At 51.2% G+C, this 20263-nt stretch overlaps 1 protein-coding gene across 1 annotated transcript in view; it reads left to right on the top strand.

Moving 5' to 3' along the window:
* PITPNM2 (phosphatidylinositol transfer protein membrane associated 2) overlaps positions 1–20263 on the top strand; it is a 130645-nt gene that overhangs the window by 70996 nt on the left and 39386 nt on the right. Inside the window, exons 3-7 of the mRNA XM_038762526.1 lie at positions 3628–3842; positions 6209–6330; positions 8044–8277; positions 14116–14445; positions 17305–17400. Coding sequence (XP_038618454.1) covers positions 3628–3842; positions 6209–6330; positions 8044–8277; positions 14116–14445; positions 17305–17400 — 997 coding nt within the window. The remainder of the gene's footprint in view (positions 1–3627; positions 3843–6208; positions 6331–8043; positions 8278–14115; positions 14446–17304; positions 17401–20263) is intronic.

Raw genomic sequence — 20263 nt, 5'->3', positions numbered from 1 at the left:
TCTAGACTGTGAGCCCGTTGTTAGGTAGGGACCGTCTCTATATGTTGCCAACTTGTACTTCCCAAGTGCTTAGTCCAGTGCTCTGCACACAGTAAGCGCTCAATAAATACGATTGAATGAATGAATGTGGGATTCACCGTCTTAATCCACCCTTTGAATATGAGGTAACTGAGGCACCGAGAAGTTAAGTGACTTGCATAAGGTCACACAGCAGGTTGCGGAGGCAAGATTAGAACCCAAGTCTTTTGACTCTCAGGCCTGGGCTGTGTTCACCACACCACTTCTTTGCAGCTCTAGGGGAAAGAAGTATGTGTGTGTATGGTGGAGGGAGCCAGAAGGAGGGGGAAGATTGGTGCTTAATACTGTTGTTTAACTGGGAGTTGTGGCAACAGTCAAGTGGCAGGGATGGGGTGAGATCAGCGTGGCTCAGTGGAAAGAGCACAGGCTTTGGAGTCAGAGGTCATGGGTTCAAATCCCAGCTCTGCCAATTGTCAGCTATGTGACTTTGGGCAAATCACTTAACTTCTTTGTGTCTCAGTTCCCTCATCTGTAGAATGGGGATTAAGACTGTGAGCCCCCCGAGGGACAACCTGATCACCTTGTATCCTCCTCAGCACTTAGAACAGTGCTTTGCACATAGTAAGCACTCAATAAATGCCATCATTATTATTATTATTATAGGTGTAGGGCCAGGGCCGTGTGGATTGCCACTCTCTACGAAATCTACCCTATCGTCGCGGTCACTGCTGCCTTACGGGCATGGTGGCAGTTTGGCAGAACACCTAATCAATCAGTCAGTTTCCCCCTTTTAGACTGTAAGCTCCCTGTGGGCATGGATCGTGTCTACCAACTCTATCATGTTATACTTTCCTTAGCTCTTAGTACAGTGCTCTGCACACAGTGAGTACTCAAATACAGCATGGCGTAGTGGTTAGAGCACATGCCTGGGGGTCAAAGGACCTGGGTTCTAATCCCGGCTCTGCTGCATGACCTTGGGCAAGTCCTTTCACTCTCTGTGCCTCAGTTACCTCATCTGTAAAATGGGCATCAAGACTGTGAGCCCCACCACGTGGGACAGGACTGTATTCAAACTGATTAGCTTTATATCTACCCCAGCACTTAGAGCACTTAGAGTGACACATAGCGCTTAATAAATACCATCATCATCAAATGCCATTGATTGATTGATTTGACTATATGCAGAGCACCATACTAAGGCCTCGTGGGAATAAAGTAGAATAAGACATGGGGAGTTTCAGCCCAGGTGTTGATTCAGTTGGCCTCCATTTTTTCCTGCTCCTTCCTGACTGTTCTTTTTGATCCCTTCACCCTGTCAGCAGGGCTGCTGCCACAGTCGGGACCTTGGGGTGATAAATTTAATAAATTTCAGATCCTTGAGACTATTCAGCTTGAGAGCATCCTACGTATCATGACTGAACCTGCCTCCTTCTTATACAAGCCCAAAGGGACCTTTCCTCATTTGAAGTAAAACTTCGAATGCTAAACTGGAAGTAGAGTATTTAGTGGCACAGTGCCCAACTGGAGAGTAGTAAAGGGAGGGGAGAGGAAGACAGAATGAGGGAGAGGGGCAGGGAGAGAGAGAGAGAGAGAGAGAAAAATGAAAGAGAATGAAAATGTCCCTTAGTGGCTATAGTTATATAGGTTAAGTGCAAAGTTAGGGGTGGGCTTAAGGCTTGGAACTTGTAAAATGTTCATTCGTTCAGTTGTGTTTTTTGACCGCTTATTGTGCGCAGAGCACTGTACTAAGCACTTAGGAGAGTACAATACAACAATAAACAGACACATTCCCTGCCCAGAGTGAGCTTACAGTCTAGAGAGGGGGAGACAGGCATTAATATAAATAAATAAATTACAGATATGTACATAAGTGCTGCTGGGCTCGGAATGGGGATTGATTCTGATCCCTCAGTGGCACAGTAGAAATCATTTAAAAATGGCTCCAGCCCTGCAGATGGGGCCTATGCGTTGGGATAGACGTGTCTAAGCAGAAGAGAGGCACAGCTCAGAGAGAGGTGAGCACAAATGAGATCTCACTCCTGTCCTCTCACTGGCCCTTCCCTAACCTCACTGGCACCTGAGTCAGAGTCCTTGAGCACGGAGCTATTGATTGCTTGCCTCTTACTCATCCTTCTTCATTACCCGCTCTCTCCCCCTGGTGAATTTGCGTGCCAGAGATGAGAAGCTAAAACTCCACATAGGAGACTCCAACTTGGACATTTACCCGGTGAAGAGGGAGGAGAGGATGTCGGTGGGTGGGTGAGATGACTGTGTATTCGAGCGAATCAGCTCTTGCTGCACTCTGCAGAATTTCCCTTCCACCCCTTATGCAGCTTCAGCAACCCCGTCAGGGCCCTGCTGGGAGGAGATGGGAAGGAGGAGGAGGAGAAGATGGAGACCACAAGGGGAATCCCTACTTCCTCTTTAGGTTCTGCATTGGCCAAAAGTCACAGGAACTCCACAGGTGGTGTTTGGTACAGGGAACAAACTGAGAGGGGATATTTATCATTATTGTTATTATTATATTTGTTGAAGGCTTACTATGTGTCAAGCACTGTTCTAAGTTATGCAAGTTAACCAAGTCAGACACAGTCCCTGTCCCACATGGGTCTCACGGTCTAAGAAGGAGGGAGAACAGGCCATTTTACAGATGAGGAAACCGAGACGCAGACAATTTAAGTAACTTGCTCAAGGTCAACAGCTGGCAGCTGCCAGAGCCAGACTTAGAACCCAGGTCCTCTGCTTCCCACTGGGTGTTGCTGCTCCTCCGTGCCTTCCGGTTTCCTCCGTTGGACTTAGATCCCTGAGCGTTTGGGACGGGTAAGCACGTGTGTCCACCTGTCCCTCAGAGAAGGTTTCACCAGAATGTCAGCCACAGTGGATCATTTGCCCCTGTGATTGACCCCTGACCTCACACGTTGGAATTGGCATTTGCAGTGTAAGAAGCGGCAACCAGTCACCTTTTGGGTCTTTGTGTTGACGAGGCTGTCACCCTTTCCAGGGATGGGGTTTTGTGTGGAATTCTCTGGATTCCCCCACAGCACTTGAGTGGTTTTGTGTGGAATTCTCTGGATTCCCTCACAGCCAGTGACAGCTCAGCAGTGCCACTTTCTGGCTCAGCTCCCTTTAGTTTTTGGCTGTCTTTGCTTTCCCCTGCTCTGAAAGGCGCTGACTTGGTAGTTATGTCATGCTCTCCTGCACATGCCGGACTTTCCTGCACCTGTGGAGGGCCAATTCTGCCCCCTTTTCAGGTTCAAGTGATTCAGAGCTGCCTTTCAAGCTGGCCCAGAGAGCCTCTGGGGAGACATTATGTTAAACCAGCTTGGCTTCGCTGTACAGGAGTTGACTGTTGGTGGTTGGGAATCGGCATCCCCCTCCTCCTCCCCACCCCACCACCCTCCTCGGTGAGTGGAGGCCCATTCTCAGGCATAATTATGCTGCACAATGAGGAGCAATTACTTGCCACTTCATATCTGCAAAATGCTTTCCGCCAGCCAGGCTACCTCTGGTTCTTGCAAGCTCCTCGCACCCTTTGTGTAGGAGAGAAGTGCCAAGGGCATCTGTAATAGTGCTCAATTGTGTGTGTCTGTGTGTGTTGTGCCCTTTCAGAAAAAGAGCCGCGAGGAGACCTGTGGCGAAGGCAGCGGCGTGGAGATCCTGGAGAACAGGCCATACACAGACGGGCCCGGGGGGGCCGGCCAGTATACGCACAAAGTCTACCATATTGGTATGCACATTCCCAGCTGGTTCCGCTCCATCCTGCCCAAGGCAGCCCTGAGGGTGGAAGAGGAGTCGTGGAACGCCTATCCGTACACCAGGACAAGGTACGCCATCGGCCGGAGCCTTCAGACCTCAGCTTCCCTCCTGGACTCCTGTCGAGTGGGCCCCGCGTCTCCCCGGACTTGAGGAGTTTGTCTTTTAAGTCACCTGTTGCTGGTGTGACCCCTCTCGTGCTTCCCCAGCCTTCCCTCTGGACCCCAGTGTCTCATTTTGCACGGGGTCAAATTTGAGGAGAGCCGCTGGGGAGAGGACACTGAAGGCTCTTGTGCACATCATCATCATCATCATTATTATTATTATTATTATTATTATTATTTGTTGAGCACTTACTGTGTTTGGAGCACTGTTCTAAGCACCGGGGTAGATACAAGTAAATTAGGTGGGACACAGTCTCTGTCTCACATGGGGCTCACAGACGAGGTAGGAAGGGGAACAGGTATTGAATCCCCATTTGACATTCAAGGGGTCTGAGGCACTGAGAAGTTAAGTGACTCGCTCAAATTCGTACAGCAAGCAGTTGGCAGAGCCGGGATTAGAACCCAGGTCCTCTGATTTCCAGATCCTTGCTCTTTCCACTAGGCCATGCTGCTTCTCTTCACCACCTTCCTTGTTTGTTAGAGGCCCCTGGTGTGAGAGTCCAAGGACACCCAGCTCTCCAGTGGAGGTGGTGACTTTCCCTTTGTTAAATGGGCACTAACAGGTGTCAGAGCTGCCATGTCCGCAGCAGAGCCCTGGCACCCCTGGGAGCAAGACTGACCAGTCAGTCCTCAGTCCGAGGCAGGCTGGTGAAGAGTCTGCAGCTAGGCGGAGGCAGAGGCAGAAACCCTGGGTTCCTGTTCCAGCTCTGCTCTTGTTTGCCTTGCTTGTCTGGGCGAGGCGAGGGCTTCGGTTTCCCTCCCTGCGACCTTGGGGATGAGGTGGGGGTCAGAGCCCTCGGCTTCGGGAGAGATCGGAGGCTGAGCCCCAGTGGAATTGCAGCCCCTGCCTCCACCCCTCCGCCCCTGAAGCTATGTCATGCCCCTCTGTTTGCTGATAGAAGAGACTTATAAGGAATTACAGCTTTCCTTCTCGGCTCCCTAAAATGGTTCCCTCATGCCACAAATGACTAATTACTGTGGAGATGATGCCTGTGTGCGCACAGCTTCTGGTGACAGCAAACAGAAAAATGGAAAGTGCCTCTCTCTGCTCCTTTTTCTTACCTCTCCTCTTCGGAGCCTTGGGCTGCCCTCCGGAGACTCCTGCCGTCCTCCAAGGCGGCTTCCCGGTGACTCTCCGGGTTGGTGAAGAAAGGCTGTAGAGACAAGAGTCTGAGAGTGAGGCGAAGGGAAGTGACCCCACCAGATACCAGTTCTCCACCTTTCAGTCATTCCCAGGCATCTTATTTGGGTGTCCCCTCCCTGGATGCCCTCACCCTGGGTGCCCTCCTGCAAGGGCTCCAGCTGACAACTCAGGAAAACGTGCCCACCCAATTTCTAGTCGCTCCATCTTCTATGTGGGTATCTGCAGGCACCACCAGGAAGTAACCCAGTTCTCGAAGCAAATGGCAAACGCTCTCCTGGAAAAAATCTATTTCCCATCTTGCCGACTCTGATCTCCGTGGCTTCTCCCAGAATCAGAATTTCCCCTCTGCTGTCTCTGTTGCCCATGCAGGGGCTGTGTGTCCATGGAGAAAGGGAAGAAGGAGGAAGGAGAGAACACCAGAATAATCCTATGGCGGTAGGGGTCGGCCCATGGGCTCAGAGTCGAAGCCCAAACCAATTTTTTTTTCCCCTCCTTAAGCTTCTGTGAGCTCCATGCTCCTGTCCTTTCTGGCCACCTTGGGTCAGATACTACCCAGAGTGGCTGGGAGTTCCAGAATTCACAACCTCCCAGGTGTAGTCGAGGCAAACTTCCCTCCCCAGGTCCAATCCCACACAAGCAAATCTCTCCATCATTTGGCACCTAGAAGTGTGGCTGTGAGAGGGTTGGCTTTTGGATGAACTATTTCCCTGCCTGAGTTCTGACCCTTATTATTGTTGTTGTTAATAATAATAATAGCAATAGCTGGTATTTATTAAGTGCTATGTGCCAAGTACTTTACTAAGTGCTGAGGTAGGTAAAAGTGAATATGGTTGGACACAGTCCCTGTCCCTCATGGGACTCACCATCTAAGTAGGAAGGAGAAGAAGTATTGAATCCCCATTTTGCAGATGAGGGAAATGAGACACAGAGAAGTTAAGCGACTTGCCCAAAGTCCCACAGCAGACAAGTGCTGGAATCGGGCTTAGAACCCAGGTCCTCTGACTCCCAAGCCCTTGCTCTTTTCACAAGACCATGCTGCTTCTCCTTCCAGGAGGTTCAACCTCAAGCAGAGTCTCCACATCCCTCATTTCGCTCATGTGGGGCTCCTTTTGTTCCCCTTCTCCCCCAGGTACACCTGTCCCTTTGTGGAGAAGTTCTCTATTGACATCGAAACCTTTTATAAATCCGACTCAGGAGAAAATGTCAACGTGTTCAACCTCTCTCCTGTGGAAAAGAGACAGACAACTCTGGGTAAATATCTGGCCCGCCCCTTCCAGCCCCGACCAAGGGGGCCAGAGAGGTTGGGGGGTCCAACCGGGCCAGGTACCTCCCCGGGGAGCATTGTGTACAGCTGCCTCAGCCTCCTGAGCTTTGGGGGGGTGATCCTCTCTCCCTAAGCCCCAGGCGGGTCTCGGAAGTGTGGTCTTCAAACGGAAAGACCTTTACACCTAGCAGGGGAGGGAGACTTAGCACTGGGTCGGCTCAGTCAATCGATCGGCGGTATTTATTAAGCACCTGCTGTATGTGGAGCACTGTACTCAGCGCGTGGGAGAATAGAGTAGCTTCAGTCGACACTGTCCCTGCTCCAAGGGAGTTAACGATAGGCGCTCCAGTTCCCCAGAATTGACCCAGGAAAATAAAGCCCCAAGACTAGATGGGTGGGCCGAGATATCGGCAATAAACTTCTGAGGTCTGTGGCTCTGGAGGTCAACACATCCTGCTCAACGTCCATCCCTCGCTAGGGTTTTGGTCAATCCGCTGGGCCAGGAGTCTAACAGAGACATCTAGTGGCTAGTCCTCAGCCCCTGGGTCCCTCCAGAGATGCCAGAGGGCCAGAGGCGTTGCCGGGAGACAGAAGCAGCTAGCAGGTAAACCGCCCACCACGAGTCCAAGAGAAAGCCAGCTTGTTTCTGGCCCCCAGAGAGTGGAAATGGGCCACGGTGTCCACCTCCCGGGCAGTGGGGCCCGAGACCCCTCGATGTGTTTTCACTTGGTTAGGCGGGGTGGGCCGGAACCGAGCTCTGGGATGGGAGAGCTCGTCGGAGACCGGCCGGGGACAGAGGTGTGTTTTTGCAAATGTCTGAAGCCCCCGCGCCCCTCCGCACGCCAAGAGCTCGTATTCACGTGGAAGCCGAGCCCAGGGACGCGTGCATTCCCGTCTTCTGCTCCGTGCCCACCTCATCTCCCTCGACCGGGCCAAGGCTCGTTCTCTGTTCAGGAGTTATTCATGCTGATTTAAGTCTTGGTTTTCTCCTCTTCTTCCCCCGCTGCCCCTCCCTCCCCTCCCCACATACAGCGTAACTGACTTCTTAGAATTAAATAACGGAAAATTAAGGCTCCGTTGAGTCTTCTGGGAAGCGCTGACATTTTTCTTTTAACTCCAAGCTCTTCCTATTAACTTTTCTGTAAATGTTCGAATTCAAGGCTTTGCCGCTGTTCCCTGATGGTGCTTGGGCCGAAACAGTGAAATTATAAATGTCTAAAATTAGCCCCCCTGGCAGCACAGCGGGTGGTGGGCGAGCTGATGGAAGGCGGAATGCCGAAAATCTCCACTTGAGCTAGGGATGCTGTCAGTTCTATTTCCGTCTTCTCCTCGGCTTCCATCGCCTCTTCCCTACGAGAGGGGGAGTTGCCGTTTGGCCAAAACTCTTCCCCCGAGTTCTCACAACAAAGTCATCCCCTAATTCGAAGGGAATACTTGATCCTGGGCACTAAGAGCAATCATGGAGTTGTGGGGGCTGGGCTTATTGGCCCGGGGACAGCTGGGGTGAAGTGGAAGGGCAGCAAGGAACCGAGACCCCTGCCACCAACGGCAACCTGAAACACGGTTCCCCCTCATCACCACCAGTGGCTCTCTGGTGTGGTGGCAGGAAGAGAGGGGCATAGGAAGGCAGTTGGGTTGGCAGGACGGAGCTCTTCCACGGGCACCTCAGCTACTTCCACTGGGTCCCTTCCCACTCCCAGATCCGATCGATATCGTCCGAGACCCCATCCCGCCCAACGAGTACAAGTCAGAGGAGGACCCGCGGCTCTACAAGTCAGCCAAGACCAAGCGCGGGCCCCTAAGCGATGACTGGATCGTGGAGTGCACCCGGCACCCCGGCCACTTTCCCATCATGTGCGCCTACAAGCTCTGCAAGGTGGAATTCCGCTACTGGGGGATGCAGTCCAAGATCGAGAGGTTTATCCACGACGTGGGTGAGTGCTGCCGGGCACCCCTCTCCCACCCCACCCCACTGCCAGGACCAGAGAGGGTAGGGGACGGGGGGGAGGGATGACTGTCTTCACCTGATTGGCCTGCTTCGCCAGCTGACGGATAATAAGTGTGATACGCTTACTAAGTGTTGGACATAGTCCCTGTCCCATACAGGGCTCTGACCCCCCCCATTTTACAGATAATAATAATAATAATGATGACATTTATTAAGCGCTTACTATGTGCAAAGCATTGTTTTAAGCGCTGGGGAGGTTACAAGGTGATCTGGTTGTCCCACGGGGGGCTCACAGTCTTCATCCCCATTTACAGATGAGGTAACTGAGGCACCAAGAAATGAAGTGACTTGCCCAAAGTCACACAGCTGACAATTGGCAGAGCCGGGATTTGAACCCATGACCTCTGACTCCAAAGCCCGGGCTCTTTCCACTGAGCCACGCTGCTTCAGTTGGGAAACCTGAGGCCAAGGGAAATCACTGAGCTGACGAATGGCAGAGCCAGGTTTAGGGAGAACCTAGGTCCCTTCACTCCCAGTCCTATCACCGTGTCCTCAATACATGTTGGGAGGCGGGATCTTTTTGTGTTTGGGGTGGGAGATACCTTCCAGTCCAACAGCTCAGAACGATTCTGCTTTATGCGCCTGGGTTCAGTGAACTTCTGGTATCCCCACCTCACCTTCCTAAATCCAGCTCTCAGACCTGGGTCTCTCTTGCACACCTTTTGGTGTCTCTTTTAAGTCCAGGGGCCCAAGATCAAAGTTCCCACCCAGAGGGCCTTACTGCATTTGCCTCTCTGACCTGGCTAACGGCTCATGACAGCCTCATTTCCGCCGGCCTGGCCTGCCAACCCACACTTCTCACGACTCCAACTGACAATTTTGGGGCCGGTCCCACGTGGACCAGCTGTCCCCACACAAAGGACATTCACTCTAATCCATCCATCAGTGGTATGTGCAGAGCATTGTACTAAGCGCTTGGGGGAGAGTACATTACAATAGAGTTGCTAGACATGATCCCTGCCCTCAAGGAGCTCACAGAAGTCGGGGTCCAAGCCAACCACCACACTGTGGTTGAGGAGGAGAGAGGGAAAGGAGGAAGGCCGAGAAGTGTTTTTGTTTTGATTTGTTTTGTATTATATTTGTTAAGTGCTTACTATGTACCAGGCACTGTACTAAGCTCTGCAGTAGGTACAAGCTAATCAGGTTGGACACAGTCCATGTCCCTCACGGAGCTCACGGTCTTAATCCCCATTTTACCGAGAAGGTAACTGAGTCCCAAAGAAGTGAAGTGACTTGCCCAGGGTCACACAGCAGACAAGTGGCAGAGCCAGGACTAAAACCCAGGGCCTTCCAACTCCGAGGCCCATGCTGTATCCACTAGGCCATGCTGCTTCCCTACCTACCTTCCCTGCCCAGATTGTCCAGGAGAGGGGTTCACTACATGCCACTGATTGATTCATTTGGGTCTGGATTCTCCAGTAACCAAATTCCCCCTTAGCAGGCAGAGTATAATCCATCAATCTAGTATTTGTCGAGTGCTTACTGGGTGTGTAGCCCTAATCTAAGCACTTGGGAGAGTACAGTGCAATAGAGTAGATAGATACATTCCTTGCCCACGAGGAGCTTACAGCCTAGAGCAGGAGGAAAACATTAAAAACAATAACAGATGGATGCATTCAAGAGGGCTGGGGGAATGGAGTGCTTAAGGGGTATAGACCCAAGTATATAGGTTACACAGAAGGGAGGGTGAACAGGGGAAGTGAGGGGTTAGAGAAAGTATCTTGGAGGAGGTATAATTTTAGTAAGGGCTTTGAAGATGGAGACAGTGTTGGATATGAAAGGGGAGGGAATTCCAGGCCAGAGGGAGGATGTGGGTAGGGGATTAGGAACAAAATTCACCAGATTTGAAGCCGTTTGGTGTTAGAAGAGTGAAGAGTTTGGGTTGGGTTGTAGTAAGAGATCAGTGAGGGTAAAGTAGGAGGGGGAAAGCTGATTGAGTACCTTAAAGCTGATGGTGTGGAGTTTTGTTTGAGGTGGAGATGGATGGGTAAATACTGGAGGTGTTTGAGGAGTGGGGAGATATGGACTGAGCAGTTCAGGATCCCTGCCCTCAAGGAGCTTGCAATCTGATGGAGGTTTGGAAAGAGGTGAACAGACTACCAAAATTAGAAGTGGAAGGAAGTGGTCGAGTATAGGCTAATGGTTGAACGGGGCTCAGTGCCGTTGACTCTTGGCAAGCATGTGGTGTGCCGTCTGTAATTCCAGGCCTGAGGCATGTGATGTGTTGCAGGGTGAGGTTAGTGGTTCAGAGAGGAGATGATGTACTAAGGCTCGGTTTGGAATGGTACTTAGCCGGAGGTCACCAGAGCTTGGTTTTTAAATTAGTGGAATCCCCAAGTCTGAAGGACCCCCCCCCCCTCCTCCCCAGTCCAGGCAGGGCTGCCCTTCGCCGTTTGGAGGCTATCAGTGTTACATGATTAGGGAAGCTCCCTCTCTGTCTCTGTCTCTCGATGCCAGGCCTCTGCGGGCTGCTCCTTTAGCATTGCTCCACCCCACTGGAAGCAACCCCTGGGCACGAGCCCCAAATTTGTCAGCAGGGGTAAAAACTGTTTACTTTGTTCCGCCCTGCCTGCGAGCCCATGGGCTCAAACCCTCTGTCAGGTCAAAGATCCGTGTTGAAATGACTGACTAACCCCTCATGAAAGCTGCCAAGGGTGAAGATTTATGAGTAAGGTGCAGCAGTTTTAACGGGAGCAGAGGAATCCTTGACTTAGCTACGAGCCTCAGGGTCCGTAGCAGAGATTGCTCATTCCCTCTGGGGCTGGATTCTCCCGGAACGAAGCTCCACCTCAGCAGGCAGAATACGATCAATCAATCTGGTACTTATTGAGAGCTTACTGTATGTGTACCCCTTAAATGAGGACTTGTCCATCCCAGCCCTTGCCCCCACCTTGGCTTTGGCCTCGGGAACGTTGGGTTCTGGATCACATGCCAGACCTTGGGGCCCATGAAGGTAAAGACAGCAGCCGGCCTGGAGTCCCTGTTGCCCAAATGGCCCTCCACACTGCTCCAGTGACCTGGTAGATCGACACAATTGTTGGGTTTTTTTTATGGTATTTATTAAGCACTTATACTGTGTGCAGGCACTGTGCTAAGTGCTGGGTAGATACAAGGTAATCAGGTTGGACATAGTCACTGTCCGACACGGGGCTCACAGTCTTAATCCCTATTTTACAGACGGGGTAACTGAAGCACAAAGAACTGAAGTGACTTGCCCAAGGTCACACAGCAGGCATGTGGCGGAGCCTGACTTCCAGGACCGAGATCTATCAGAGAAGCAGCGTGACTCAATGGAAAGAGCACGGGTTTGGGAGTCAGAGGTCATGAGGTCATGGGTTCTAATCCCGGCTCCGCCAATTGTCAGCTGTGTGACCTTGGGCAAGTCACTTAACTTCTCCGAGCCTCAGTTCCCTCATCTGTAAAATGGGGATTAAGACTATGAGCCCCACGTGGAACAACGTGATCACCTTGTATCCCCCAGCGCTTAGAACAGTGCTTTGCACGTAGGAAGCGTTTAACAAATGCCATCATTATTATTATTATCTATCCACTGGGCAACAAGAGAAGCAGCAGACAGATGGCAAGCCCAGATTAGAACCCAGGTCCTCTTGAGTCCCAGGCCCATGCTCTATCCACTGGGCCATGCTACTTCTGCTGTTGCTCAGCATTCCTCCCTCCCTCCATCCCCAATCATTGTAGGTGCTAATGCATAAGTGACCAGAACCTCAGGACCTTTTGAAAGGAATTCTTGGCACATTGAATTGGTAGCCTTTGGGGTTGACTTTTCCCCTCTCCCAGAGCTCTCTAATATTGTTGCCCTCCTTGTGAGCAGCGATCGTGTCTACCAACTTTTTTGTGCCAACTCTTTCCCAAACGCTTAGTTTAGTCCTCTCCACCCAGTAGCACTCAATCAATCAATCATATTTATTGAGCGCTTACTGCGCACAGAGCACTGTACTGAACGCTTGAGAGAGTACAGTATAACAAAATAACAGTTGGTCGATAGGTAAATGCCACTGATTGACTGATTGATTGTTTTAGTGTTACATTGGCTCATTTACTGAGCATATGACTCCACTGTCCTTTGAGAGTTTGCCTAGTCCACCCCTCTGCGTGTAAGAGTCCAAATAGAGGTTTTAAAGCTCTCTGCAAAGAGGATGCCGCCCAGCCATCATTCCAAAGCTGAATAACCCCCCCATCTCTGGTCCCACCTAAGTACCGCCAGGCACACATAAGTACCGAGGGCACGATAGGCTAAGCAGTCCTGAACAGGAAAAAATCGGTCAGGCCGAGAACGTGGCGAGCCAGTCTTCTGGGTTTTGGGCTTGGGTTTTTATTTCTGCGGCTGTGCCAAAGGCTGAGGGACCACGAGGTCGCTCCCCATTCCCACTCTTCCTGGAGCAGCAGCCGATCAGAGTCATTGCTGGTTTCCACATGCTCCGGGGAACTGGCCTTGCCGGCCTTGACTGCCCACCTCCAAGGGGCCCTACGGACCTGGGTCCTACTCTAAGAGGGGCTTGTGTGCATGTGCACTCACCCGTGAGCATTCCCTGTCCCTGTCACCGATTTCAGGGGAGACTTTGTTTACAAACATCTCATGACAAGGTCATTGCCAGGATTGATCCTGTTGAGAGGAAAAGAGCAATCAGTATATCTGCCCTTACTGTGTGTAGAGCGCTGGACTAGCACGTGGGATCGTATGGTACAACAGAGTTGGTAGTCATGACCTCTGCCTGTAAGAAGCTTACAGTCCAAAGGGAGAGATGAACTAAGTGCTTTGGAAAGTACAGTGCAACAGAGGTTATAGATGCGATCCCTACCCACAGTGAGCTTACAGTTTGGCAGGGGAGACGGGTATTAAAACAAATGACAGACCGGGAATATGTCAGAGTGTTATGATATGGGCATAAGTGCTGTGGAACTGGAGGTGGGGTGGATATCAAGTGCTTAATGGGTGCAGAGGTGTCCCAGAAGGGAGGAGCATGATTTATTCATCAGAGCATATGGCATAGTGTCAGTGCTATTTGCTGCATGTCTACTGCATGCAGAAAACACTGTCACAAGCACCTGGAAACTCTACATAAGCTGTAAAACATATGCGCCTTGGACTCAAGAACCTGTCCATCTGCCCCTTGGGATGGTTCCAGGTTGAAGGAGATCCTGTCTGAAATGTCTTGCACTTCTTGGAGGGAGAAGTAGTGTGGCCTAATGGAAAGGGCACAGAAATGGGAATCGGGTAACCCTAACAAAATCCTAACATGTCTCTTGCCTGCTGGAGGGCTTTGGTCAAGTCACCTTACTTCTCTGGGCGTGTTTCCTCATCTGCAAAATGGTGACTGAATATTCTTCTCCCTCCTCCTTGGACTGTGAGGCTCATGTGGGACAGGACCGTATTTGATCTGATGGACCTATATCTACCCCAGCTCTTAGCCCAGTGCTTGGAAGTTAGTAAGTGCTTAATAAATATCACAATCATCATTATTAGGAGCGAAACCAGCCTACTCATCATGTACCCCAAACTGGACAGTGTCAGTGTGATTTTTCAATTCCCGTTCACTTCCTGGCTGCCTGATTTCTTTCTGGCTAAGCGAGGGGGCTGGGGGATGGGAGGAAGCAGATGATTTTGGCTAATACTTAGGTCTCCGTTCCAGATCAGCCAGGATTTTGTGTCTGCCCTTGGACCGATAGGCCTAGTGTCTCCTCCCGTGGCCGCCCCTGACTCCCCTCCCATCGCGCCTAACATCTGTCTGTGCCCCCCACGCAGGTCTGCGGAAGGTGATGGTCCGGGCTCACCGGCAGGCCTGGTGCTGGCAGGATGAGTGGTACGGCCTGACCATCGAGGACATTCGGCAGCTGGAGAAGGAGGCTCAGCTGATGCTAGCCCAGAAGATGGCCCAGTTCTGCAGCAGCGAGAGCGACTCCGAGGCCCACGGAGCCAAGGAACCCCCTGGCGAAAACGTGGAAGAGGGTGAGGCCAGGGTCATCACGGAGGCCACCGAGTCACCCAGCAGCCCCAGCGAGGCCCTGACGGGGAGGAGCCTGACAAAGCAGTGGTCCACATCCTCGAAGTCCTCCCGGTCATCCAAGAGAGGAGGTGAGAAGCTCTTCGTGGCTGCCATCCCCCAGGATCCCACAATCTCCACCCAGGGGTCCCCAGCTGAAGTGTGGACTTTCCCCGAGGTGGGGCTTTTGTGGGAGGGATTTCAGAGATTGTTGAGGCCCAGAGTGGTCAGGGGTGGAAGAGACGGGAATCGTTCAGTCAGTCGTATTTATTGAGTGCTTACTGTGTGCAGAGCGCTGTACAAAGCACTTGAGAGAATATAATGTAACAGATTTGGTAGACATGCTCCTTTCATTCAATCATATTTATTGAGCGCTTACTGTGTGCAGAGCACTGTACTAAGCGCTTGGGAAGTACAAGTTGGCAACATATAGAAACGGTCCCGACCCAACAGTGGGCTCCGTGTCCACAAGGAGCTTACAGTCTAGAGAGGAAGCTCAGCAGCTGGCCGTCACCCTGTTCTGTCTCCCCAGGGAAGGACAGACTTTGAGCCCACTGTTGGGTAGGGACCGTCTCTATATGTTGCCAACTTGTACTTCCCAAGTGCTTAGTACAGTGCTCTGCACACAGTAAGCGCTGAATAAATACAATTGATTGATTGATTGATTGACAGATCTTCTCGGCCCACTGGGGAGCATAACTCTGTGCCCTCCAGGGGCAGTCTGACCCTGGGACCTTTCAGAGTATTTCAGCAGCTGGATCACTTAGGTTCCCTCCTCATTCTCTCCCAGAGTCCTTTGGGTCCCTCTTCCTTTTTCTCCTCTCTTCTCCCCAAATAACCAGACCTCATCTGAGTCCCACCTGAAGCGGTTGAAATCTCCTGTTTATCTGACCTTCCTCTGATATAGTTGTCTGAGTTTCCTCAGACAACTAAAGCCAATCTGAAGAACTAAGCCAACTAAAGAAACCAAAGCCAAACCTGACACCCACCATCCCGAAGCTCTTTCACTCCCCTCCCCACAATGAGAGAAGCAGCATGGCTCAATGTAAAGCCTGGGAGTCAGAGGTCGTGGGTTCTAATCCCGGCTCCGTCACTTGTCAGCTGTGTGACTTTGGGCAAGTCACTTCACTTCTCTGGGCCTCAGTTCTCTCATCTGTAAAATGGAGATTAAGACTGTGAGCCCCATGTGGGACAACCTGATTACCTTGTATCTCTCCTAGCGCTTAGAACAATGCTTGGCATATAGTAAGTGCTTAACAAATACCATTATTATTATTATTATTGTTGTTATTATTATTATTATTATCTGCCCAAGACCAGGACCAGGCATCCCCAGCCTTGGGTTAGTTGAGGGAAATCAGCCTTGGGAGCAGATACAAAACTGAGCCTGAAATGGAAGATGGGGGAGAGAGACTCACTTGGAGCAGGAACTCCCAGGCTCCGGCCTCCCCTGCCCTTGGGCTCCTCCTTGCCCCCTCTTACCTCCCAACTCCCTCCAGCCATCATTGCCATCTTATTTTTAGAAGCTGTGATCCAGGGCCGCCCTCTTCGCCGCAGTGAGATTCTGTTCGCGCTCCTGCCAGTTACTCCGTCCCTGAGGAGGCCCAAGGAGGGGATGGGAAGCTGCGGCTCAGCCGTAATTAGCTGCTTCGGCACCAGGGTCACGGAGCTCTCCCCACGTGGCAGTTAGAGAGTAAAATTAGCCGTGGAAGAGTTTGACTTGTATATTTAGCCCCGGTGATGGAACAAGGCAGCATCCTTGGGTGGCTGCTTTGCTCAAATAGTCTGTGAGTATTGGGGAGCCGAGCCTGGAGATCAACCTGAGCCTGATGGACACCCCAGTGACCTCTCCAGTATTCAGCCCAAGCCAGGCCGATACTCAGAGATTTTTGGCCAAACCGAATTGGGCTGGACTATGCTCCCTTCCCCCTTCCCCATCTAGGACATGGGACTCTTCCAGAGGAGCAGAGCTGGGACCAGAGAGAACCTACACCCTCCCGTTGGGTTTGCTAAAGGTGGGAGATCTCTCCCTGTTTTCCCAGGCTAAGCTCTGAAAAGCTCCCGGGGGAAGACAGCTGGGTGAGGAGATGGGCCTTGGCTCTCCTGCAGGGAGACAGAACCAGGTGGAGAAGGAGGCCCAGCCCCTGGGGCTTCCTGGGCCCGGGTGTGATGAGATTGACGGAATCAAATCGAAGATCTGTGACTTGGGGTGAAGGTTGACTCCAGTCTGTTCCGCAGCACAAATCACTGCACTCCTGGCCTGAATGAGTGACTGGGAAATCCCAAGCCCTGCTTTTGGTTCTTTGGCTTGTGGAGGGAGGAGGAGCCAGCTGGGATCCATCAGACTCGGGCCCATTGGATTGAACTCAGAAAGGCTGATGGATCATTTTCATCCACTCCCTTGGAAAAGAGAACAGGCTCCATGGGAAAGATACCCAAGAGATTGGTAGACAGCTTCTACTGAGTCTGAGTCTCACAGCCGAGCCCTGACATCCTCCCAGGGACAGTAGGGATAAAAGGGCCCTCCCAAGGTCACCTAGCTCATGCTCCTGCTCCCAGCCACATCTACAACATCTAAGCCATCTCGCTTAGTGATCAGCAGTTGTAGGACTGCCCACTGTGTGCAGAACACAGTGGGAGGGTTTGGGAGCATTCAGTCAATGGTCGAAGGAAAAATCGGCTTAAATGGAATTTCATCCACATCTGAAGAGTGCACCGGCATTTATTCGTTTACTGGTGCCAGACTGTAAAATAACCTGGATGATAGGTTCCTAGTGCCCCACGAAAATGCTTTTCTCTTCCTCCTCCTCCTCCTTCTCCTCATCCTGTTGTTTTTGTACCTCCAGGACTCCTGGCTGATTCCCTGTTCCCTAGCCAATCCCAGGGTCTAACACATCCTTCGCTTGCCCAGCCTGAGCTCAAGGGTTGAGTTGTATGCTTTTCTGTTGCAGCCAGCCCCTCAAGGCATAGCCTGTCGGAGTGGAGGATGCAGAGCATCGCCCGGGACTCAGATGACAGCTCGGATGATGAGTTCTTTGATGCCCACGGTACACGTTGCCCCGGGTGGAATCTCCCCTCTCGTGAGGGTTGCCTCCAGTGCCCAGGGGGAGTGGGGAAGGGGTGCCAGTGGATCGACTCGGCCGGAGATGGATCTGCATTGCCCGTGCCAGCCATGGGCTGATTGACCCTCCAGAGGTGGCTGTTGGGGATGGAGGGTGAGGATAGCTTGGTTAATCTGCACATCTTCTGTTGAGTGCAAAGTTCCTTACCTTGGAAGAGGAAGTAGAAGCGAGGCACATTCCATGACCTCAAGGAGCTGACAGTCCCTTGCTCTTGATGGCCCGGTATCTGAAGCCCAGGGACCTCTCTACTAGAGTCCTCAAGGCCCCTGCTCAGCTCCTCAGGGGACCCCCCGGGGGCCCAGAGAGGAAGAAGTGCTGGGAGTAGGTCAGAGGGATCACGGAAAGACCGGATTCTGCAGCAGGACCTCTGCGGGGCCTGGTAAGCAATGTGGCCTAGTGGAAAGAGCACAGGCTTGGAAATCGGGAGACCTGGGTTCTGATCCCGGCTCCACCACTTGCCAGCCATGTGACCCGGGCCTAGTCACTCAACGTATCTGAACCTCAGTTTCCTCACCTGTAAAATTGAGATTCAGTGCCTTTTTTCCGTCTTACTTTAGCCTGGGAGCCTGCTGTGGGACAGGGACTCTGTTCGGCCCGATTATTTATCTCAGTGTTTAGAACAGTACTTGGTACATATTAAGCGCTTAACAAATACCATTATTATTGTTACTGTTATTATTATTGTTATTCACTCAGAGGCATAATAATCACGATTCTAGATTCCACTGGCTGTAGCACTGTCAGCATCCTCTCCTCTGGGCTGCAGGCAGTTTCTGTCACCTCCCTGGAAGCTGGTGGCTGTGGTTCAAAGCAGTGGCCATCACATGGCTGGTACTACACCTTGGGGGGGTGATGGGAGGAGGGAATTACCCAGGGGAATTACCCAGCACCAGCTCAGCCCAGCAAGACCCTGTGAGAACCTCCGCCTTCTGCTCTGCCCTCATCTCCTGACCCGTTGTCACACCCTTGTCTCACTTCCAGGTTGGGCACGTGGATCAGTCAGTCGGCCAGTTGTATTTATGGCGTGCTCTCCGTGTGCAGAGCACTGTACTAAGCGCTTTGAAGAGTACAGAATAACAGTGTAAACAGACACATACACTGTTCACAGTGAGCTTACAGTATAGATGGGGAGACAGACATTAATATAAATATGTGTCCCTTCTTCCCGGACCCCTTCCTTAATGGACAAAAGAACTGTAACTCTGCATACCGTTAGCATACGCTTCACCTAAAAAACTCTTGAAAGTGCCTTAGGTCTGGTATTAACCTGCTGTTAAGGTGAATGTTCAGAGCTATCTCCTTAAGGCAACTATTGACCTTCAAGGGCAATAAATCTTGATATGCAACTCCACTAAAGTTAATATCTGCTTAATAACAGAGAGATAGCTCATTTAAAGGTAGTTGAAACCCAGCATAGGCCTCTAATTTAAAGAGATTCTGGAAATGAGGTCAGGGTGGAGATTAGGTGGGTTCCAGAAGATGCTTCCTGGGCCGTAGTTTTCTCCCCCATTGATCCTTTTGGTGGAAAAAGAGACTCTCTTGGGAGAATCGGGTCTTGGAGAAGAAAAAGCAGCCTTTCCTTCCCACCCACCTCTAGATGCTTCCAGGAGTTGAGGGGCCATGACAGATTACCTCCCATAGCCAGGCTAGTTGTAGGGCATTTGAAAAAATAAACAACCTCTGCCGGCCAACTCCCCCAGGGTCATTTCACTAATTCTCTTAGGAGCTTATCAGATTTGCAGGAAACAATCAGGGTATTTTAGATCCTCTCTGTACCCAGCCTGTAGTGTTCCAGTTAATGATCTTATTAATGCTCCAAACTGCAGAAGGAGAAGAAGCAGAGAGAAAGGGGAAGTAGGGGAGGGAGAGAGAGGAGGGGTTAAGGAAGCACCCTGGAGGAAAGCATCAGTCACTGACCACTCTCTGTTATTTGGGGGCTGATGATTCAAAGTGTGGGTGTGAGTTAGCAGCAGGGGTGGAAGTGACCCAAAATGGTAGTTCTGGCTTTGCCACAGCTTGCATAGCATGGTGGATAGGGCACAGGCCTGGGCGTCAGAAGGTCACGGGTTCTAATCCTGGCTCCGCCATTTGTCTGCTGTGTGACCTTGGGTAAGTCACTTCACTTCTCTGTGCCTCAATCCCCTCATCTGTAAAATGGGAGTGAAGACTGTGAGCCCTACGTGGGACAGGGACTGTTTCCAATTCCAATATCTTGTACCTACCCCAGTTCTTAGAAAAGTGCCTGGCACATAGTAAGCGCTTAACAAATGCCATAATTATTATTAGTATTACACCCTCACTTCCACCATCACCCCTACTTTATTATTATTACTACTAATAACAATAATGGTATTTGTTAAGTGCTTACTATGTGTCAAGCACTGTTCTGAGCGCTGGAGTAGATAGAAGATAATTAGGCTGGATCCAGTCCATGGCCAACACGGGACTCATAGCATTAATCCCTATTTTACAGATGAGGTAACTGAGGCACAGAGAAGTAAAGTGACTTTCCCAAGAGGAGCTGGGATTAGTACCCAGTTTTTTTTGACACCCAGATCCATGCTGTATCCACAACACCATGCTGCTTCACCTCCACGTCACCTCCGCCATCATCTCAAACCACTTCCCCTAGCTGTGCAGACCTCTCCTTGTAAACTTGCCACTCCCCTACCCTGAGAACATTTCAGGGTGAAGGAACTGATGATAGCTTGCTCATTCACTTTCTTCTTTCTCATTCATTCATTGATTCGGTCGTATTTATTGAGCTCTTACTGTGTGCAGAGCACTG

Source organism: Tachyglossus aculeatus, chromosome 21 (assembly GCF_015852505.1).
Source record: "Tachyglossus aculeatus isolate mTacAcu1 chromosome 21, mTacAcu1.pri, whole genome shotgun sequence".
Classification (NCBI taxonomy): domain Eukaryota; kingdom Metazoa; phylum Chordata; class Mammalia; order Monotremata; family Tachyglossidae; genus Tachyglossus; species Tachyglossus aculeatus.
Note: the sequence above shows the minus strand (reverse complement) of the source record. Positions and strands in the feature narration are given on the sequence as shown.